General features: G+C 42.9%; 1 protein-coding gene across 1 annotated transcript in view; it reads right to left on the bottom strand.

The window, feature by feature from the left end:
• CWC27 (CWC27 spliceosome associated cyclophilin) overlaps positions 1-24,750 on the bottom strand; it is a 1,011,903-nt gene that overhangs the window by 807,129 nt on the left and 180,024 nt on the right. Inside the window, exons 6-7 of the mRNA XM_086960691.1 lie at positions 8,279-8,382; positions 7,108-7,177 (exon numbers count right to left, since the gene is read on the bottom strand). Coding sequence (XP_086816817.1) covers positions 7,108-7,177; positions 8,279-8,382 — 174 coding nt within the window. The remainder of the gene's footprint in view (positions 1-7,107; positions 7,178-8,278; positions 8,383-24,750) is intronic.

Genomic DNA, 24,750 nt, shown 5'->3' with positions numbered 1-24,750 from the left:
CGATGGCTTTTCTTAAAAAAGATAAGCCTCCCCTAAATCCAGCGTCCTTTAGACCTATCTCCTTAATAAATGCTGATAGCAAGATTTTCTCCAAAATTTTAGCCACCCGTATGTCAACAGTAATATCATTTATAGTCTCACGATGGCAACGCAGGTTTATCCCAAATAGAGACACTGCGGACCATGTCCGAAGAACATTGCTTTGATGGACTGGGCTCAAACTACTAATACACCCATTGGAATCACCCTGTTGGATGCTGAGAAGGCATTCGACAGGGTGGATTGGCCTTATTTATGGGATATACTGGCTCTGAAAGGCTTTGGTCCAAAAATGATTAAGGCTTTGAAAACCCTATATCTTAAACCATCATCATACATTAAAATTGGATCCTGTCGGTCTAGTCCATTCTCTATTTTCTGCAGTACCCGTCAGGGGTGCCCATCATCACCACTGTTATTTGCTATTTATATTGATATATATCTTTATATCTTAACAAACTCAATAAAGAGGAAGACATAAAACCTGTGGAGGTGGCAGGGACTTCGTATAGGACATTAGCATATGCTGATGATGTGGTAGTGACTACCACTGATATCCTAAAGACAACTCCAACATTTTATGAGATAGCGAAAGAGTTCGGTGCTTTTTCAGGCTATAAATTAAATTCTTCAAAAACTCAAATTTTATTTGTAGGCCAAAATCCACCGACACATCTTAACATAGTAACCACCGCAACATATTTAGGAATAAAAACTACAACTCCAATTTCTGATATACCCAAGCTTAACTTTACCCCCATTATTAAAAAGACAAATACTACCCTAGAACGGATAAATCATCTACACCTGTCATTACATGGCAGAAATAATGTATTAAAAATGCTAATACTGTCGGGATCTAGCCCAACGCGCCTGCTCAAAGAACTGCAATCACCGGCGGTCCTGGGCGCGGGACTACATTTCCCAGAGTTCCCGGCGGGGATTCCGGGATATCTGCCGGTAGACCAGGAAGTCCGGTGTCAGTAATTCTTTCAGGATCCTAGGCAGCGGCTGCTCCTCGGAACGGCGCCTTTCCAGAGGCTCCGGGTGTTCCAGTCTGACCGGTATTTGTGGGAGCGGTTTATTGGTTCTCTGTTAGCGCGCTGGCTAGCGTGTGGAGCAATGTTAACATTTAAGTGATTTCCGAGATCGAAGTCACAAAGACTGTTGAGGTTGGAGATTTGCCTCGCGGCTGCGAGGAACTGTTTGTTTGTTATTTGACATTGAGCTCGCTGCTGCGAGAAAACATTTGGGCATTGCGAGCTTCGCTCTTTTGGTATAAGTTCATAGAGGAGCGAGCATACTGGTGTGAATACGAACCTTCGAGTGGCGGAGTGTAGGGGGGGGATTGTTGGACCTCCACACTGCCGTCACGAACCCAAGGCATAGGGTTCATGAACATATTGGATTTGTGGCAAAGCAATTACCAAAGCGGAGTGTGGTAGTGATTGAACTACACACTGCCGTGTTTGGGTATTTTTGGCATCAGCAAGTAAAGAAGGACTTAATCTGTTTCTGTTCGAATCAGATAACAGTGTTAAAGTTTCAAATATTGTTTAAGCACGGGAAGTGCCATTTCACTATACTTTTGGGATCCTTGTTACAACTCAAACGTTTTCACAGTGGGGTAGGTTTAAGTCAGTCATTTTAGGCTTTACGCTTCCCCAACCAGGCTTGATAGTAACCCTTTTCTTTTTGTATTAATCAGGAAGGAAGACGGGAGATACAGCAAAGGGTGGTTTAGAGTCAATCGTTTTCAGGTGAATACATGTTGGTATGGTGTTAGTAAGAACTAATGAGAGTAGGATGTAGCCATGTATTAACCTGTGTATTTTTGTCTTTCAGTTTCTTTATCCCTGCTGCCCCTTTCCTTCTCCTCTTTATTCTTTCTGGGTTTTTTCCCCTTTATGGGGGTTTTTCCCTCGCCGTATCGTCTGAGCACCCTGTGTTTATACTTCAGGGTGTTCGGTCGGTCCGGAGGTGGAGCATTGTTGCTGCACATGAATCCTGCGGAGTGCAAAGCCTAACAAATACTTCCACGATTTCTTTACCTTTTTCGAACTATACCTCTTGAGTTTCCTATAGAATTTTTTAAACAGCTTGAGAGAATGGCTGGAAGATTCCTATGGGGATATAAACGCCACCATAGAGCCTTTAAAAAGCTGACTCTACCTAAGAACAGAGGAGGTTGGAGTACACCGCACTTCTTATTTTATTATTTAGCATCAATGTTGCAGTTCATCAAACCATTTTTTATTGGTATAAAAGCACCAATTTATGAAGCACATTTCCCTTCCACGTATGAATTTTCTTTAGGATCAGAAGCTCGTGGCTGCTTTTTAAAAAATATCGAACCTAGCTACTGTCGGGATTGGCAGTAGCGCAAGAAAGAAGAACGCCACTAACCTTATTCTTGTGCCAAGCGGAGACGATGTCTGAAGCTAAGCCCCCCAATTTCTCCCGACACGACCCCCAACAGAGAAGACTATACTCTCTGCGTGAATTCGTGCCCCGGGGGGAAAAAAGGGGAAGGGGATAAAAGAATAAAGAAGCTGTATTGTCGGTATTCCTCTTAAGGAAGTGCAACTCTTGGAAAGGCAATGTCGTTTGGGCTGCGGACTTCAACTGGTTTAGGAAGCAGGGTGTTACAGGAAATCAGTGGTTTGTCATTAATGTATTAGACACGGATGTATGACGTTACAACGCATACTTTTTCAACGCACACCATTACAACGCATTTTTTACAATGCAGGATCCTTTACAACGAAAGCCTTTACAACGCATGACATTACATAGCAGATGCTATTACAATGCATGCCATTACAACATAAGTCTAGGAAGTATATTATTTTTTTAACAAATTTAATTAATACATATTTACTTAATTTTATTTATTAAATTATTTTTTTATTAATATAATTGTTAATATATTTATATATTTTTTTTTAAAGTGTAGGTGTTTAAAAATAATATACAAAATCCAGTTAGTGTAAAACCCAAACCCAGCCCTGAACACTAAAAATACCCCTGTACCCCATAACCCAAACCTAGCCCTGAACCCTAAAAATACCCCTGTACCCCATAACCCAAACCTGAACCCTAAAAATACCCCTGTACCCCATAACCCAAACCCAGCCCTGAACCCTAAAAATACCCCTGTACCCCATAACCCAGCCCTGAACCCTAAAAATACCCCTGTACCCCATAACCCAGCCCTGAACCCTAAAAATACCCCTGTACCCCATAACCCAAACCCAGCCCTGAACCCTAAAAATACCCCTGTACCCCATAACCCAAACCTAGCCCTGAACCCTAAAAATACCCCTGTACCCCATAACGCAAACCCAGCCCTGAACCCTAAAAATACCCCTGTACCCCATAACCCAAACCCAGCCCCAGCCCTGAACCGTAATAATACCCCTGTTCCCCATAACCCAAAAGTATATATATAAATTAATTTATTTAATTTATTTAGTTTAAATAAAATGATATACTTACCTATACTTACGTTGTAAAGGCATGCGTTGTAATAGCATCTGCTATGTAATGTCTTGCGTTGCAAAGGCATTCGTTGTAAAGGATCCTGCGTTGTAATGGTGTGCGTTGAAAACGTATGCGTTGTAAAAGTTGCGTTGAAACGGTTGCATACCATTAGACACATCAATACAATATTTCGATATAGACATCAGGATCTGGGTCTAAGAGATGTTTAGTGGGACATTCAGACGATTATTACAGAACAATTTTTCTCCCATGGTCACATGATATACTCCCATAGAGACAGAGCCTGATTTTGATGTCAGTCGGTAAAGCCTCCAACCGACATCAATAGTTTCAATTCCGACTGCCTAATTTCAATGTAGAAGGTCTGAATTGAAACCAGCCAGTCATTCCGGTTAGCTTCCAACCGACTGGCTCAAGGAGCCCGTCTGCCCATCGGAACTGCCACATAATCCCTAAATGGTGGCATTTCCGCCATACGGATTACGATGCTCGGTTTCAGACAGGCTTTCCATGTCTGGCTTTCTGACATGGAAAGCCTGGTGGGAAGCGACTTTGTGGGGCCCCCAGCAGGGCCCCTTTCTTCCTGTGGCCTCGGTTGGGGGCCTAGGGGGCACCTATGGGGCCTCCAAGTTAATCCCTGCACCACATGGTAGGCACCTCAACACAATCTCCCATTTCTCTATGGAAGCTTGTGATGCGGCTGGTTTGCGGCCGCAGCACAATCTCCCATAGAGAACAAGCATTTGCAATGCAATAGGTCTCGCATTAGGAAAGTTTGAGCTATTGGTATAGAAAATAGCAAAATTAATAGCTTTGTCATTTACAATGCCAATAGTTATATCTTTTGCAAATGTGACACCTATAGCATTTGTAATGCAACATGTTTTGTATTTACGTGACTTAGGGTATTGATATTACAAATAACAATGGCTTTTATTTATTTTTTTATAATCAATACTTAAATAAAAGTTATTGTAATTTTTAATGGCAATACCTTAAACTTTTGCAAATAACTTTTGTGAAGATTATGTTCAGTGTATTTTATTGTGACGAAAATCCAAGAACAGAAGTGAAATATTAACATATTTTTGTGACATTTGTAATAAAGCTTGAAACATTGAGAGAACTTATTTGAACCAGTTGTTGTTGAATGGTTGTGCAGCTGAGCCCCCCTCACCAAAAAAAACAAATAAGGCAACAGTCCACCACAATTAATCAACAGTGGGAGAAGCTTAACAGCAGCAACCCAAACAATGGGAACAACTCAAGCCAAAATGAAGGACTGTGGAAAAAGCTAAACAGCTGGGGTGGCTATAGCGACAGATGGGGGATGGGGCAAAGCTCCCAACTAACACATATGGGAGGACCCACCAGACCACCTGAATGAGCTCCAAAATCATTATCCCGAGTTTAAGGAAAGCTTTCCGTAATCGGACAATAGTGGAGAAAAATTAAGACCTTCCATTGGTTTCATAACACTACATTTTTACGGCTCTAGGTGAAATACATCTTGGCTGTAAGAAATAGCTTTAAGCCTTCAAAGGATAGTACCAGTAGATAAGGTTTTATAATACTCATTTAATTTGGGAGGCCCTACTCTTGTCACTAACATGGAGAAATATAGGGAGGGAAGAACGAGGGTACTGCTTTCACTGAGGCGGAGAGTTTATTACGTGCTTCCTTCCTGCCCTTGAATGAGGGTCAGACTGGGTCTGGGAAAAGAATACTGGCTGCATGCGGCCTATTTCCACAGCGAGATTGCATACTGGACTTTCAGGCGCGGGGTTTCTACACACGAAAGACATGCAGCAACAGCAGCCTGCATATAAGTAATACACAGGCTTGGGAGTCACGAGTTTGTCATTTTTCCCTTCTTTACAGATAAAGTTAAAGCAATGATTATTATAGTGTGCAACCAACCTGTTACTTACCTTTAGAACACCGGCAGTAATACGGCTCGTAAGACATTGCTGTGAATGGGGGCCATATGCGGAGGCTGCGTGAAAGCAAGTAAGCGCGTATGACGGTCTTTCTCTCTTGGGCCAAACGACGATTCTGAATTAAATAGGTGCCATTTCCAACCTCCCTGTGTTGCACTGTGGCTGGGTGCTATTTAATTAAGCTTCACTTGCATCCTTCGTTCAGGGCAACAGGGAGAGTGTCAAAAGGCGCATCATTTCTTAATTGCTCAGATGCATTTTCTCAACATTATTACAAGCTTGTTCCCTCATCGTGCGCGGCGCCCCTGGCTTCTCCTAATGGCGCACAATTTGGGAACCACTGTATAGGGTGCCGCCGCGCTGCCCGCGGCGACCCGGAAGCTCTTGGCCGGCCGGCCAATCCGCTCGCGGCCGACCGGAAGTCCCGCCTCCCGAGGTCCGCGAGCTGCCGGCGCATGGAGCGCCCTGCCGGTCCGGGGTAGCCCGGGTCCCCAGGAGGGGGCCGGGGAGAAGGAGTAGTGTGGCGCCTGTTGCGGGGCTCCTCTGACCTGAGGGAGCCCCGATTTAGAAGAGGAGACGCGAGGAGCGGAGCGCGAGAGGAGCCCCGCCGGAAGAGCGCAGTCGGTGAGTGGGGCCCAGGGCTGATGTGAAGTGCGTGCGTGCCTGTGTGTATGCCTGTGGGGGAGGGGAGGGGAGGCAAGGGGGGGGGGAGTGTGTGCGCGCGTGTGTGCGTGTGTGCGCGAGGGAATGTGTGTGCGCATGCGTGACTGTGTGTGATTGAGAGAGAATGCGAGGCGGGGGATAGTGTGCCGTGTGCCTGTATGTGTGCCTGCGTGTGCATGTGCGCGCCTGTGTGAGTGTGTGTGAGTGCGTGCGTGCATGCAGAGGGGTGGGGGCTGCCTGTGTCTGTGAGAGAGCCAGGGCTTGCACCGCGCATGTGCAGCTATCAGACGCGCGCTCCCGAGGTGAAATCTGACAATGGGAAAGCGCGCGTCTGATTGCTGCCCACTCTCCTAAATACGGGCAGCATAAGTTGTCGAGCTGATGCATTCATGCTTCGCATAAATGCCACATCAGCTCGACCTAAAAAGGAGTATGGAATGCACCATGTGCCGTCCCATTGTAATAGCGGTGTCGGGGCTGCCGGCCGTAGGTCAGTCAGTCAGTCCCAGGATTGCCACGGTGTCCGCCTGACATCGTAACTAGGACCATAAACTGTGGCTGAGAAACATCAACTACATATGTTCAATAAAGGTTAAGGCTTGACACAGTTATTATCTGTGTTGGAGCTTTTTGGGAAACTAGAATGCTTCCCGAGAGTGATGGAATTGAAAATGAATCATCACATATCAAATACTGAATCTGACACTTAACGGTGATGAATCGGAAGGACCCAAGGGAAGCATGCTCTTTTAAAGGGAAAAAAAGAATGAAAAACGTGGCATTATCTTGACTTCTGAAATAACAATGTTAGATCCCGATACTCTTTTGCAATCAAAAACTTGGTGCTGCCAGCACCAAGGCAATGTTTACCGTTTTTCCAAATATATCCACACAAAAGCACATAGCAAAGATAGTTTTTAACAAACATAAAAAAGCAAACCAGTTCGTTATTTACACGCACCTGACTAACTTTGCTGACTTCAACTTCTTCCTCCTCTGCTTCCTCTCCAAATGAAAGCAATTTAAAATTTCTAAAACATAAGAAAAATAAGGCAGATACATTTACCAATACATTTTAGCAATATAGTAATGCACAGTATACCTTTTTCACCTATATATACACACTAGAGAAAATGTAAACAAATACATATTACTCAGAACATTGTGACTCGAATATTCAAATAACATTAATCAAAAGAAAAAATTGAAGGAGTTCTGCTTTATGTATTTTTTTTATTTTTTTTTTAAGACCAAACTAACTTTTTAACCGCTGGACTTATTTATTTATTTTGTTAATATCTTTATTTGCATTTTGTTCAACCGCTGGACTTATGCTGGTCTTATCCAAATTTCATTTGTGCATTTATATGCATACATTTTTATTTAGATTCGGCATACCATTCATAAGCAGCACAGCTTACTTGAGGGCCAAAAAGTGAAATATCAATAATCCAGTACCACCGTATCGACTCGTTCCACATCGAAGGGTTGTGGCAAAACACAAACACACCCTGCCATGGAGTGAACTCTAATTCTTCTACGAGCACTGCATCCTGGTTCTATCATTCAGCCAGCTGCATTCATAGCCTATGAGCTCTCAGCATACTTGTATGGGCCAGATAGAACTGACAGAGACCACTAGTGTCAACTATTGGCAATCCTTGACTAAAACGTGCATCTTCACCACCTGAAAACCTGCAAGTTATGTCTCCTTTAGATCTGCTCTCTCTACAAATCTTCAGACTAGTCTCTAAAATCCTCCTAGCAACCTCACATACTTCCTCACTTATTTTCCCTAACACAGAAGCCCAACCGTGACTTCTCTTTCCAATTGTCTAAACGTGTGCACCCATTTCATATCAATGAGATCCTTAGCTCTTAATCCTCTACTACAATACCTCCAACACAATTAAATTCCAGGGTCACCTACACTACACTGCTCTGCGAACCTCTAATTCATGACATGTTTGCCCCTTCGATGACATCCATCTCCACCGGCAAGTGAAATTCATCAATGGTGTTATTTTTTCACCGAATTATTCAGCTGTGTTATAAACTTTTTGATGAAATTAAGAAGCAACGTCCATTCCAAAGAAAAAATTCTTAGCATACTGCAACATTTTTATAATTACTTAGTGCCTTTGGTCTTGGTTTTTTTTGCCCCCTGCTCCTGCTGGTCTTTTTTCAGTGTTTTGTTTTCCCTTGGAATTATATCATCAAATGGGTTGAACAAGATCTACAAAACAAAAGCAACATTTGCCATTACATTATTATAATGTAATTATTAAAAAAAATACATTCATGATGCAGATGGCAAAAATGGCCACACACAATTCCACTAATGTATTATTCCAAGCATTTTGCTAACAGTCCGATTTCTTGGTCAGCATTCTCCGACTTTTGATGATTACATTCAAAACCTGTATCGTACCAAGGTCATTAGCTGACGTAATTGTGCACTCTTGTCCAGTAAATAGTTTATAAATTTGGCCCTAATGTTAATTACTACATTAGACAATAATATCTTATTTTCAAAGCTAGAATAGGCTCCATTGTTGATGTGGAATTTATTACATTTTGATGAGAGATGGACCCATCAGGGGGAAATTTCAAACCATTAGCTTGATTCTGCTGACATAACGCATATATTGCTCAGGTTGTGCGTCGTGCCTTATTACGAGTGGCCCAGTCTGGGAGCGTTAATTCTACACCCTTGGACTTAACAATACCACTGGCAACATTAACTCTGGAGATTGAACACTATAATGTTCTGATTAATGCGGAATTACCAGGAAAAATAGTTAATTCATTGGATTCTTCTAGTAATTCTGCATTCTCAGCTGCTGTTTCTCCCAAAGATTGCATTTGCTTTTAGCAAATGAAAATTCTGAGGGATAAACAAGGAAGGTTTGCTGTAACTTCACAGACTTACTAATTCCCAATGTTCCCAGTAACACGGATGCCGGCTGTGAGAAGTTGGCCTGATATGTGATGTCCACTATTCTAGTGGGCACCCTATATCAGTCCAAACAACCCTTATGGTGATGGTTGTAAAGTCAACCTTATAGACCAGCTATCCTAGTGGTAGCATGGACAAAGCAGTCTTAGGCTAAAACTTCAGAGAGCATGTGAAGCCAGCTGTTTTACCATATGTAACCCCTTGAATACCAAATGAAAGAACAGCACACAGGTTATATATAAGATATATATGTATTTATTACTAACACAACCCCTCTGAACTCTTTAGGAGGTCAGAGGCACAAGCACATAACAAGATAGTTAATTATCATACAATAAGTTGCACAAAATACAGTAGAGCCCTAGGGGCGTTGTAAACCATATACTAAAATAGTGGTGTAAGAACCATGTCACGAACAAGGAGTAGGCCTAGGGCCTAGGGAATCGCTGGGGCTACACTGAACTACCAAAGGTTAGGAAGCAAGAGGCCCACGGGAAGCATGTGCAGTGTCTTAACACACACACGAGTTACCATCGGGGTACAATGGGAATGAAAGAATTAGAAACTAGTTGATTTAGGACACTTCCAGATGGACTAAGAGAAAGCTACTGAAAACTAGGACACTTGGATAGTCAATACCCACAGGAGCACCGGAGTACTCGCGTTACCTCACCCACAGGAGCCGGGTGCATAGGTGTTAAGTTGTGTCGGGTTTCGTCGCTGAATACTATGGAGACCTGTGAAAAGATGCTGCAGGCGACCAGGAGAGAAGTTTCCGGTTGGATCCAAGGGCGGATCGAGGATGAAGAGTACCTGAAAGCAGAGGGGACAGAGTCTGGGTCACTAGCCAGTGACCAGGAAGGAACCAGGAAGGAACCAGGCGATGTCGTGAAGCAATCAGGTGATGTCGTGAAGCTGGTCTCTGCAGCCACGTGGACCACGAGGTGTCGACGACGACCAGGAGCTGGATATGGACTGTCCCACGAAGGATCTCGCTGTCGACGGTGTCGGCTTCCAGATTGGAGTCAACAAGCCTTGGCAAAGGCAACCCACGCAGGAATCGAATATGGCTTCTGTTGCAGACCAGCAAGGTCTGGGGGGCTTCTCCTTTTCAGGGAAGCAAGGGCCAGCCTGGAGCAACCAGGCAAGTGGTGTAGATTTAAAGGTTCGTCGTCACAGAGGCCACTACCCAACGGGCAAGTGACCGGACAGACGCGTCAAGCACAAAAACAATAGCAGGCCCCAGGCGGCACTCGTGGAGTGTGGAGGGCTGTGCGTCGGTGTAGAAGGTGCTCGGGGCTGGGGCTTCTCAATCCCTAATGCACAACTTCGAGGGTGCCTCAGAAGCTGCAAAAGTAGCAATGAGCAAGTTTTTCAAGATGGCCGGTCCCACGTCTCTTGTCCAGAGGTCTCGGCTTAGCTGTGGCTGTGGATCGGGGTCAAAGAAATCTGGAAGTCTGGTTCTTGTCAGGCTCTGTGCTCGGGTTCCGGCGGTAGAGACGACAAACCAAATCGCTGGATGGAGCCTGTTTGCACAGGGTGGTCACTCCTTGACCACAAGGGAGATTCTTCAGTCTTCTAGTTGCAGTGGAATGTCGAAGGTCCAGAGTTTTGTTTCAAGTTTCAGTCCAGGATAAATCTTAGGTCTCTTGACTCAGCTCCTACCTTTATACTGATTAAAGGGGCTGGATTGCCTGCTAGGTCCCTCCTATGGGTGGGACCAGGGAAGGGGGTGGTTACACCCCTTTACCTTTGTCCAGTTTCACACCAGAGCTGGGGCTGGAGTGCCCCAGCAGCTGGTTTCAACCGGACTATGCATGTGCCCCAGCCAGTGTCTCATTTCATTCAGCGCCTCCCTGTCCCAATACACTATGGCCTGTCTGGGGTGGTGCTAGCACCTCACAAGACAGGAAACCTCTTGTCCAAGCCTCCCTCGCAGGAAGGACTCCCAGCAGTAGGAGGTCAGACTTGTGTCTGTGCCAGCAGCATCCATTTTGGGATGCTGAGGCTCTGGTTAACTTTAACCAGGATTAATAGGAACAACATGTCTTCTCCCTCTAGAAGGGTGGAATGCTACCCCCGTCGCCAGAACTGGTGAGGGGGTAGTATACTAAAGCGTATGACACCTTACACGACATGTTTTGATAAAGCCAAACCAAAGTTAGCATTCAACCGCGAGGATGATAATGCACTTAAGAGTATATAGTATGGCTATATCATAGAACAGCTATAAGGACATGGTTCCGAAAGCTGCAGACAGGCTCAGCTCATGCTAGAGCCTCATCTCACATAAAACCAAGCACTCTGCCTTCAGGATTGTTAAGGCGTGCCATAGGAGTGACTTATAGGTGCATATGTCTCTATCTAAGCAAGGGGTGATTACACAACCTTGCCCCAGCTGAGTGATCAGCCAGTTGTGTCAATGTGGATGGTCAGCTAGGGGTGGCATAATACATGCTGCAGCCCCTGGTAGTCCTTGGATGCACCTATGCCCTGGGTACCTAAGGTACACTATACAGGGGCTCACAAAGGTGACCCAATTCCCAATTGGATATGTACCTAAAGTACTTGGTATAAATTTAGAGAGAGAACAGCTGGGCTGTGGGTCTGATCAGCAGGGTCACAGCCACACTAAAGTCGAAAAACGAGTAAAGCAAAGCAAAAAGTGGGGGTGACCCTACTCTCCTACACCGGCCCCATCAGAAAAAAAAGCATTGGCATAGCCAATAGGTCTCGCCTTTGGGATCTTGTAAGTGTTTAGTTATGCAGCACAATATCCTGTGGCATGGCTAAACACTTATAAGGTCCCAAAGGCAAGACCTGTTGGCTATGCCAATGCTTGTTATATGATTGTATGTGTCTCCCTCATTACCACGAAAACTAATTGTGAATAGATATTTATAAAGATGTAATAAACATGGGCATTTACTCTCCAATGAACGCCATCCTTTTCTTTGAATTTATTTCTTTTTAGCATATGTAATTTGGTTAGTGTAATTGAGAATTATTGTGCAAAGTGTTACCTATATTTTTGTTGTAACCAGACACCACAGATACAGCACTTCTGCATACAGGGATTAAGAACAGGACTTCTGATAAAGGGAGAAAGAACTAAAATCATGCCAAAAGTTTTAATGAACAGGGAAATGAAAATGTAGCATACAGTAGTCATTTTACTACTCCTTACTCCTACATGAAATAACCAGATTTTTGAGAGACGCATAGCTCCAGGACAGGTGTTTCCATCCTGCCGTCCTAACGATTGAAACAAGTTCTTACAGAGTGAATTTCTCCAACTGGATCAGGAATGTGCTACAGATGCACATCTACTGTGGACACAGATAATCAGTGGTAATACTTGTTATTCATTTTCAGTAATTAAAATAGTGGTTAGGGAGTAAAACCCAGTCACTTGCACCCTCTGAAAGGTATTTCCATAATTTAGCAAATTATTCGAAATTCATAACTTCAAGGCTTTTATTCAAACTTCAAAATTGCCTTAAGCTGGAAATTCGGTTTAAATATTTTGAAGTGTGCCATAATTCATTTGAGTGAAACCCCGAAATTGGGAGGTAGAAACTCGGCAAAATGTCTGAACGTGCGACTCAAGACTATACAAGCTTCAGAGACTAACTAAAGGCACGCACATTCCAAATAGATTTTGAGCAGCATGTCTGGTTGCTCAAACACCTGAGCAGATCTCATTTGAGGGCGATGTGTTGTAGGCTACAAAACTTAAGACCTATATTTCCCTCTTGAATTTATTCATCTTGACTGCTCAGTTTCTTTCCACATCACCAACTAGCAGCCCTCTCTAGCCCTTGCTGACATAAGACTCCTCGGCTGGCTGACTCAGAAGTGGGATAGCCACTTGGTTACATAAGTAGAGGATGTAGCCTTATGGCTAGAGTGGTCAATGTTGAAGCTGGGGAACCGTGTTTGTGTCTGCGATATTACCAAAATACAAACTCGGAACTTCACAGTATATGTTAATGAGAAATGCATCCATGCATCCATTTTGGGGGTAAGGAAGCTTTTTGCTAAAAAAAAATAGAGCAACAAGAAGCATAATTCTTCAATGCCAGGAGTCATGCAGGTCAGAATGCAGGACTAGCAGAAGGTTGTGGTGCAACCGCATTTCTCTGGGATGCTCCAGTGATTTAATATAAATCGAGCCCTGCCTGTGAAGAAGAAACCGCTGGGAGGAAAGGAAGAAAGCCAGACAGATATGATGGCTCTGAAATGTTTGCCACCCGCCAGAAAGGGAGGGCATAAGCTTGGTGCAAGAAAAGGGCACAAGCAGATCGGGGGGGAAAAAACATACACAAAGCGTGTGGAACAGACACAGGGTGGGAGACCAGATGGGGATTGGAGAGGGGCGGGAGGAGAGTGAAAGCAGCTTCACGGATATGGTGATCTATGGGAAACAAAGCTTTTTAAAAACCCGTTGCAAACAACGCTTACATTACAATGTAACAAAAAAACAAGCAAGCCTTGCAAAACAAATAATGTTTATTTTTTTACAAAACGTTTTTGAAAGGATCACCGACAACATATAAACAAACAAGTGAAAGCAGGGGTGCGCTGTTAAAAAAAAAAATGACGGCAAATGTTAAAGCAGGGGTTCGCGCGCCCAACCGGCAAACACGCGAGTGGTGCGTGCGCAGCAGCGCCAAAAGTCAAAGTAATCACGCTCCAGATGGCGCCTTGGGCGCTGAAAGCTGGCAGATGTACACGTTCATGCTCGCGTGAACGCAAGCTTTAGGCCTTTAACCCCTTCGAGGCTGATGACGAGCTGGGCTCGTCATGGTGTAGCCTCCTCAAACACTGATGACGAGCCCAGCTCGTCATGAACAATGGGAAATGGCAATATCCAGCACAGGAGAAAAATAACCACAGCAGCTATGTGGTTAAAAGCCGGTGGGTAGCACTTTGAAAAAACACGTACTAAATGTCTCACCTGAGACAGCGCATGCGCTGGCTCAGGGGAGACCTAGAAACAAAGACTTAAATAACCACCCTCATTACCAGAGCTCAAGACACTGTTGCAATTTAATTGATTCTACCGATAGAAAGGTTTTATCAGCGAGAGGAAGCTCTCACAACTGTGCAGAAAGGAATCCACTGGTTTAAACTTTCCATCAAGGGCAGACAGTGCCTGAGCTGGATGTATCTGTTTAATTAAATCCATGAACAGGCAGATGTTCCTTGAGCATACATTCCAAACATTGACTGGCCCCTGGGATAAGATTAGTTAGCATGAAGTTGTGGGCTTATGTAGATAACCAAATGTTACTTTTGTATACAAAGTTCTGGTCGGCGCAGATATCCAAATCCAGGCACACGCTAGTCAGTTCCTACATCCTCTAAAGCGTAGGAGTGGGAAAACATTGACTTAATTGGAAGCACTTACTTTCTGAAATAATAAAATATAACAATAGCTAAGTGAAAAGAACTTACTCCAATACTAGAAGCCGACTATAAAACATTCAATCAACAACAGACCTCTGAACACATCAGAATATTACTGAGGAAGGGTACTTTTATCAAATTCGTTTTCGGCAAGCAAACTTTCATTCAGAATTTGACTAGAAGCATTCCAGGTCCATACAGGGAGAACAGGTTAACTTTCAATCCAACTGAATTAGAACATCACAGCTGGAAAAGTACAACATCTTCCTGTCAAAACCTACTTTAGGAATTCTGGGAAGTGTTTTACAAAGAGTTGTTGGACTGTAGGTTGACAAATCAGCATCTGATTACTACTCTAGCTAATCCGAATATAGAGTGCGGAATATACTACGCCAGCTAATCACAGTATGCGTACAGTATTAATTAGACTATGTCCTTGGACTTATTAGTCAGTGGTAGAAATCACGAGGAGTTTGTAGATTTGAGAAATCATACTACTTCACAGGCTCACAGTTGGCCTCTGGTTACTGGCACATGGCTAATAAGAAGCAAAATCAATATAAAGGAGTCGTCGCATCTAGAGAATAGCATTTATGATAAATAAAGGACCCTTAATAGTAGCAATGAAATTAATATATTGTCGGTCTTCAAAGACAATTAAACAAAATTGCGAAATATTGTATCGAGAAAGACCTGATTATAAATGTTGGTAAAACAAAAGCTATGGTCTTCTCCAGTAAAATCAGAGGACAAAAATGCAGAAGTGGTGGCTTAATGGTGAACAACTAGAGAATATTATGGAGTACAAGTATTTAGGAATGGTGTAGAAATGGAATAAGTCTCGTATACAACTCTTGTAGTTGGTAGTTAATTCATCAAGTTACATCTTAGTAAGTTCCAATGTAAGCCCCACGAGGAGCAGCCTCCTGGCTGCTCAGCCCATCTTCTCCAACAGCTGTCTCTCCAATATAAACATTCCTCACATTCCAAATGACATCATATTGTTAGAGCATCAGGCAGAGAACAAGAACAGGGAAGGTGCATTACTTAACAAGCAGATTACTACAAATGGTTTTTAAAAGCAACTTTAATGGCCACACTGGCAGTGGTGTACAAAGAGAGAAAGAAGTGGCAGGCACTCTAAGATGCATTGATTACGGACTGCACCATATCTTCATGGAGGACCTGAAGGAGACATAACCTGAAAGTTGTTAGACTGCTGCTGTACGAGGGCAAGAATGTATAGAGACAGCAATAAAACTGACCAACATACTTTACAGAATCTAGCCAACAACCAGGAACTTACAATCCATGCAGCAGACAAAGGAGGAGCAATAATGGTTATTGACACTCATTACTACAGGAATAAAGTTGATGAACATGTTATGGATGAAAATACATTTTTCTTTCTCTTAAAATGGAACCAACCTCACAAATACAACTAATGCTCAATGGGATACTACAAGAAGCTCTTAATCAAGGTTGGATAGATGAAAACACCAAAGCATTTCTGACTACCACTCACCCTAGATGTCCAAAGTTGTATATGATCCCAAAGATTCACAAAAATCCGAATGACCCTCCATTTAGACCAATCAAATCGGGATGTGGGTCAGTTTTTTTTCCCATCGGGCGATATTTGGATCACTTTTTACAGCAATTTGTGCAGGGATGGATTTCGTTCATCAAGGATATGACCGAATTTCTAAATAAACTTTTCAACTTGAATCAAAATTTTAAGGAAAATTGGATTTTATGTACAATTACTGTGTTATCATTGTATACCTCTATTCCCCACACAGCTGGTCTAGAATCGGTTGAATGGGCACTACTACAAATGGATAATTTACAAGCAAACAAGATTTTGATATTGCAACTGTTAAAATTCTGTCTACAAAACAGTTATTTTGAATGGAACAACCAACATTACGCTCAACTAACGGGTACCTCCATGGGTTTTTCGGGGGCACCTGTATATGCAAACATCTTTATGGCTCAATTCGAAGCTGATAATCTGATGACCACAGACCGATGGACCAAAATTAAGATGTACTGTTGATTCATCGACGACATATTTTTAATTTGGCAAGCATCCACAGAAGAGTTGGAACAAATGATTAAGGAATTAAATGAAGTTAATCCTAGGATACAATTGACACATAAAATTGATGATCGAACAATGGATTTTCTGGACGTAAGGATCATCAAAACCCAGATGGGCTTTCAAACTTAACTGTATTCTAAACCTACAGATCGGAACAATGCATTGGCCTACACAAGTTTCCACCCGAAGAGTTTAATTAGAAACTTGCCATTCTCGCAATTGATACAAATAAAACACATTTGCTCAGAGCCACAAACATGTTTGATCAAGATGGAAGAAAATCTAAACAAATACAAGGACAGAGGATATCCACCAGAGGTGTTGAATCAAAGCAAGGATAGAGTTCTTAGCATCAACAGAAAGGAGATTCTACAAACGAAAGTCAGGACAACCAGTAACAAGATGGTATTTGTGTCAAAATACACAACACAGTCCAAAGCAATCAAAAAAATAATTAATCAAAGATGGGAGCTGTCATCCACTGAACCGGATTTCAAAGGTTTATTCCAGGAGGAACCACTACATGCATATACTAGAGGCAGGAATTTAAAAGAACTATTGAAACAGCCCAATATTGGAAGCGAGGATATCATACACAAAGGCACTGTTCGATGTCAAAATTGCATTCATTGCAATAATGTTATTACCGGTAATTCGTTTAATCACCCTACAACAGGAAGCCTAGTCAAATCGAGACATACAAGTGATTGTAATACACAGAACGTGATCTATGGCATCAAATGTCCATGCGGCATGATGTACGTGGGAAAAACGGAACGTAAATTAAAAATTAGAATCACTGAGCATAAAAGCAAAATCAGGAATCAATCATTGGCATCCCCATTGGCGGTACATTGGAAAGACTTAAATCATTCAATTTCTCAGTTACGGTTTTTTATAATAGAGAAGGTCACACCAAAACAGGGAATGGACACTCGACAGAAATTACTCCAACGAGAACTTTATTGGATCAAAAATTTGAAAACAATGTCCCCCATAGGGCTTAATGACAAATATGATTTATCATATTATTTGTAAACAAATTCAAGATAACAATCACAGCCAGGGGAAAAGGATCCATATAATGTCTCAGTAATGTAAAGTTTTATATGAATATTGTTATTGTGTTTATATATATAACATAATACTCAGGGAAACATGTGGTACTGTTCAAATAATACACAACCACAGCAGGTTCACAGGAGAATTTAACAAACACACCTCATTTCCATGTGACCATTCGATCTTCCTATACAACACACATATACATAATAAATCCAGGACTATTCAACATATATACTTCAGCCTCATCCATTTTTATATTGTCATTTCAGTTTATCTACATTATAAATACTGGATCCTAGTTTTTTTATAATGTATAGACACATTCCATACAGTATATTAGTATCCATGCATTCTACTCCTCCCTCAACAGTGAGTGGCAGACATACTTGTCTAAAAAGAACTCTCCCAACTGCTACACTCAAATATGTTGAACTGTACTGCCTCTCTACCGACCCGTTTAATCTGCAAATCACAAATTCTCTCGTAAAATCTCCGCCATACTTTTCTATTCAATATGCCGGCAACGAGCACCTTTAAACATGGACTGAAAACAAAGCATCGCCGAGTGGAGTTCAATGCTCTGTGAAGGGTGCTCGCCTGGCGGGTGTCCCTCTCAATGGCCCCACCTCCAACACTCATTGTGTTCAACAGAGTCAACTGCATACGGAGAGCGCGTGAAAAAACAGACCAGTTTCCTAAAAATTCTGGACTTTGCAAAACGATATCAAGCTCTTGCCGTTTTGAAAAGGCTGATCGAGGCATTTAGTTTTCTATGGAATTACACTGTGCTTTCCAGGGTCAGCCCAGGTCCTAACACTGATGGGTGACGCAGTCCCAGCGAAGGCGAAAGTTGCACGAGACAAAGCTAATGCAGTCCATCTGCAATTTTAGAAGCATTTATTCGGGACATATACTTTACCCATATTATCGAAAGTAATTTTTTATTTATGATTAAAAAAAATGTTTTTGTCCATATCAACAAAACGCACTTGCCTCAAAGGGCGATTAAAAACATCCTTGAAGTTTTGGTCCTAAATGTTTTATTGGATTTAAAAAATATTTTGTAGAGATTGTAGCTAAGTGCAACACCTTTTCATACTCAGATATCAAATAATAAGAATTCAAAACCTCGAAAGCAACCCTTTTAATCAGTGCACATTTCAGCAGCAAATCACCACAACTGAATTGCTATGCAAAATAATAGAAAACACGAGTGGCGTGCCTTTGTTTACCAGTTAAAGCAGGGAGCTCCTGGTTACTGAAAAAAACACGGAATTATTATCCTTAGAGGTGAATGGATTGCAACAGTTTGCAAGCACAAAATTTGAGACAGAGCCAGAGAGGATCGTCAAATACAGTCAACAGCATTTGAGTAGGCGCCGTAAGCCCCAGCCCCAGGGCCCGGTGTCACTGAACTTGCTAAACACCATTGATAACTACATCCGCGGCATTGGCAGCGGCCACGGGTCCCACCTTACCAATAACTGCCCGATAACTATATTATAACGCTACCTTTCTTACACACGGTGCGCAGGCTTTGGGAGGATTTGGTTTCAAACTTGTGTATGTGAAATATCTTCTGGTAATGGTATAACACAACAGTTCTCTGAATCAAAGCGAGAAGTCAGAACAATTAGGAACGAAAATTAAACTTTTAGAGAAATACATGGTAATTTGGCACGTGTAATGCTATTAACGTTTAGATGAAAACAACAGGCAAGGAGCTCTTTGTGCACGCCACTGCACATGGTAAGAGAACTGGTATGGATGTATGTTTACATCAAAGAAAACATGGAACGTATTTATTTCTAAAATCAAGAGCCTTTATTTTAGGAGGATTTGGACCTGACAGCAGTGATGACCTGCAAGCCTAGTGCCCACAGCGGCCGACCTTAAAGCTTGGAGCCGGTTCGAGTCTCGACAGGGACGCTCTACATCGGTGATTCTGGGCAAATCACTGAATATGTGTGTAACAGAATGAATGGATCCGTTTGCAACGCAAGTGGTGCTAATGTATAGATACCTGCGGGTCGACTTAGCCAGAGCACAAGTCCTAAAAAAAGAAGTGGGGGGACTCTCCAAGGTAGGGACTCTCCAAGGTAGGCGTGGTCACAGGAAGTGACATCACGACAGGAAATGACATCACGACAGGAAGTGACATCACATGTAAGGCAGATCTATCATTTGCATATATTGCAAGATTTAACAATTGAAGCTGCTTGGTACTTAAGCCTGTGACTTAAGGTTCCTGTATGGAGGAATTAGCAGTTTACAGATAAATACAGACAGAAAACAATGTGTTTACTGTCTACTATCTACATTTATTTGGTCATCTCCCGAATAGGCAGATTGCATAATGAGCCTCGGGAATAGAACTGCACAGTTTTTAACACTGCCCTCTGTTGTGCACAAGTCCAATAAGAGCCTAGTTGTCTCAGCCCCTCCAGGTGACTTTCTCTGGCCTAGGAGATGTCATGGGTGTAGCCTGTAGTATGGTCATACCAAAACAAGCCAGTTGTGGCGCATAGATGCAACCCAGATTTTCAGGGAAATCTCAGCGTTTCCTTTTTAGGTCTGTCTGTCTATGAACATACCTGTGCTGCACTTGATTTAAGCATTGAGGTGTCCCACTAGCTTTGCGTTCTGCTAAAGGTTTCAAAGCTCTACCCAGGGCCGGTTCTAGGATTTGCGAGGCCCTGGGCTGAAAGGGCACGTGTGAGGCCCCCTCTAATTTACATAAGTGGCCCCTTGCAAGGAGACCCTTCACAGACACTGTGGGGGCCCCATTGTCCAGCATTTTGGCGCCCCCACAGTTTTAACTTTTACTCCACAAGCATTTCTGACACCTTCATAGGTGTGAGAATTGATTGTGGTCTAAAAGTTAAAACTGTGGGGGCGCCAAAATGCTGGGCAATGGGCCCCCCACAGTGTCTGTGAATGGTCTCCTTGCAATTGAGGGAGCGTCTCTGTCTCCCTCCCCTATGCCTCCAGACACCATCCATGCGAGGCCCAGGGAGGGGGCCCCCTCCAATGGACCTTAATTGCAGGCGACACCTTTCTTTGTAATAGATCGCCAGGGAAACAACAGGAGACATCACCAGTGCGTGGCCCCATGCTGGTGGGCTGAGTGCGAGGCCCTCTGCAGCCGCCCACGCTGCCCATGCCTAGCGCCGGCCCTGGCTCTACCCCCATATCTGGAGTAACAGTTTCATGAGAACATTCGTGCTTAGTATTTTATTGGTCTAGTGGAGACTAGACTATGTCCGATTACAATGTGAGCGTCCCAAGAGTTTGTTTTTGGTTCACCCGCAGGCTTTTTGCACTTCGGACTGGAATGCGAATTTGAACTGGGTTCAAGTAAAGTTTGTATATTTTCCCATCACATGATGCAATAAGACTACTTGCACGAGAAAGACAAACTTTTAGCATGATCCCTCAGAGGGTGCATGAAGTATGTTTCTTAAGCTGTGGGTTTCCGGCGACCAGTTCACTTATACAGCACGTCTTTAGCGCCACAAAACAAAAGGGAAAACATGTTTCTTTGTGTCTCGAACCATGACACTTCACTTTCCTTTTCTCACGAAAAAATACTTCACCTGGTCTTTGTGATTAATGCAAACATTATCTGTCCATGGTGTACACAACTAAGAGATGGTACGACAGGACCACCCAGGCCTTCAAGGTTGTCACATTAAGGATGTAACAAGAGACTGGCTAACCTGGCCCTACTCATAGCAAAGTGCATCCCCACTTGAAGTCCAAAGTTCCACCTTCCCTGGCTTCTTGGAACTAGGACGTTCTCAGGTGGGCTGGCACCAAGAGCCATGTGCTGCATAGAGAATAGGCCAGGGGACTCTGCAAGCACCCCTTAGCAGAGAATTGACACTCACTTCAGAAAGACCTAAAAACAACTCTATCCGAGAGATCTCTCCCAAGAAGAACGCGCTACGCACCACATAAGATTAATGCACCCATCTATTTGTATCTCCAAGATCTGAGACAGTTACCCTATTGCTTGACAGCGGTGACCTATTTTCCCACGTCGCCCTGGTCTCCTCACAGTCTTAATAATGTTTAGCTCTTTCTACCTTGTGATCGCACCCCTCCCCTCCTCCCCCCTCCGCCCCTGCCAAGTTCAACATTCAAACTGTTTATTTTCAGAGCAACAGAGTAGTTCCTGATTGGGACGAGTTAAAGGCCATAATGTTAATCGCTTCCTACATGTTATTAGCATAACTTAGTTCCACACTCGATCTACGAGCAGGCAGCAGGAGGCCGGGAGAGGAGTCTCGAGCAGGGAAGTCTGGAGTGGGAGGCGGAGGCAGGTCAGGCAGCAGGCAAGGATGGACGCGGTTTTGATGGAAAAGGGTGGACGGCGTTTTGATTGAGCAGGGTGGACGGCGTCCACCCTGGAAAACCCTCAAAAATAAGTGGGGGGATGCCGTCCACCTGCGTGGTACCCCGACTCGTGCCCTGGACTTAGCGCTGTATAAAACTTGCCAAAAAGAACGAGGAGGAAGGGGGAAAACAGCTTTGCTTCCATTAGAAGATTCTTCAACAAGACCATCCCGTTCTTTTGAGCTTTTATCGAAATCTTAAAATGTCATGATGTTACATTTGCAATCTCGTCTTAAGCTGGAGTCCTAAATAAAGTGAAAGTGTTTGCTTCCCAGCGATGCGTGTCTGTTCATCGCACCTCTGTACATGCACCCAGTCTTGGAGAAAGGCACTTTAAACACCAAGCTTATGGCTCCGGTCTTGTTGGTGTAAATCTATTTTTGCTTGGTTCTGAGGACTGTAATGAGGAAGAGAGCTTACTTAAGATTAATTATTGCAGAGTTCTTTTTTACCTCATCATGGGCTCCTCTCCTGCCTCTGCTAGTTGTGATGCCTGTCAAACTTTGACCTCAAGGACGTTTGATTGGTTCGGTATTAACGGATGTTATGTGGTAGGGTTAACCTTTCATAAAGAGAAAGGAGTTAAATGAAAAGCATTTTTTTTAATTGCGAGCCACGGAAGTGCCCGTCTTGGGGGTGCTTTCACTCTCATGACGGAGATCAGCAACATAAAAGATGAAGGCTAGATGGATTATTACACCGGATCCAACGTGCCGCAAACGCATTCTCTATTTGCCCTCTATGATAAAACAGTTTAGAAGAGGGCGCTTAAGGCATGCAGCAGCGGCACCTACGCAGCCGCTTGCATATTCTATAGAAGCCATTCGCTCGGTCGCCAGTCCTTCGTCAGACGGGCAGCTGGCCATTGCAAAGCCTTCAATTTTTTGTTACACTTCTTGGAAACGGAAATATAAATAAATTCTCCGAACGCTGGTGATGGAGCGAGATGATGAATTAAATTTTGTTCAAACTCGCAAACTTAAACTTTCATAACCAATGTAACTGTAGTAATAAGCATGTGTTGAAATCAATCAACTTAGTTTTAAAAATGCATACATTCAAAGAAAACATGTGGGACTAATTTATATGCTCTATGTTGCAATTGCAAGTGCGTGAAAAATAATGAACTAACCTTGTCTATTGTTTTTGTCAGTATTAAATGCGGCTGTTTAATTAATGGCATGTGCTTATTTGTGTGCTTATGTTATGTTATGTCTTTTCTGTGGCAAAAGCTCGTGAAGAATCCTTGTGGCCTAAAAGAAGAAGGTAGATATAAATGCTGCTTTGTGTGCTCAGCTAGGTAACATAAATTATTGAGATAATAATTAGCAAAAGGGGTGGGTAACAGAATGGGCCTCAATTCTCTAATTAATTAATGTTTTGTATTTGCTTAAATAATAGTTTCCGAGAGAGGCCTTAGGCCTGCAAAAAGATGGCGTTTCGAATCCTGTCCAGAAAGGAGCCTTGCACAGAAGTGGAAACTTTTACCACTTCGACAATTTTGTCAGAAAAATACAGTTAAATAAGTTGTGCTAAACGTGCTCTTGGAGAGAAAGTTCCAAGGACAGGAAGCAGCAAGATTGCCAAGGCAAGGAAGTCATGAACTGTAGCTCGAGTGAAACGTTACATTTTCGAGGAAGCGAAATGACACGAAGGCAAAGGACAATAGGGCTAAAGAAAAGCCCGTTCTCGGTTTGAAAGTGGTGATGACACAATATGGTCCCATATAAGACAGCCAATGGGAACTCTGATGGCAAAGAAAAATGAACACTTTTGGGAAGATTAGCTAGTTAGAAAGGTATAAAACCTGGCCCATCGGGAGGAGGGAATCTCTCTTCGTTTCCGGATTCCTGAAGGGCGTGACGTGCTGTTGGACTCTTTGGCGCACGTAAGGACAGCAGTCTTTAGAAATTATTCTTTCTAGGTGAAGTGAGTTTTAGACAGGGTGTTAGAATTTAGGGAATGGAAACTTTATTTTGCTTTAATTCATGCTTATTGATTTGCCTTTGAAATGTCAGTCTAATAAATCTTTTCCTTGATAAAATGTTGCCTTCATTTTGCTAATAAATAAAGATTCTAAATTAAAATGCTCTTTCTTTGAATAATAAAGTTAATAAAAATTAGATTTGAAATGACAAGCTGGTCTTGTTTATTCATGGTCTAGTTATCATCAGTTGATCCATTCGCCTAAAGTGACTTAATTAAATGACATATGTTTAAATCCATGGTAAGAAATGATAAACTGCAGTTGTATATAAATTTGTAAATAATTTGTGTGAATAGATCTGATTAATTAGGTCACATGATTCAGTCGCTCAAAAAATTGTCTTGTTAGTTTATGGGCCTTAGTAAGTAATTCATGATTAATGGTGAGTATTATTAGGAGCGCTGGATCACTGGTCAAGGGGAAGTTGTTTTGCAGAACACCTAGTCCATTCCACCCCAACAGAAAAGAAACACGCGCACCTCACGCAGTTGGGGAGGGTAGAGGGCGGACGCGATTCACTTGCGGGAGCGATAATTGCTGCCAGATGGTTGCGCTCGCTCCCGCAAGTGAATCTCCTGACGGGCACACATTATGCCATTGAAGACAATGGAACACATGCTTGGCTGAAAAGCCAAAGCGACGGGAAAAGGTATTTTTGCGTTTGCAAAGCAGGCACGTT

This window comes from Lissotriton vulgaris, chromosome 3_1 (assembly GCF_964263255.1).
Source record: "Lissotriton vulgaris chromosome 3_1, aLisVul1.2, whole genome shotgun sequence".
Lineage (NCBI taxonomy): Eukaryota > Metazoa > Chordata > Amphibia > Caudata > Salamandridae > Lissotriton > Lissotriton vulgaris.
Note: the sequence above shows the minus strand (reverse complement) of the source record. Positions and strands in the feature narration are given on the sequence as shown.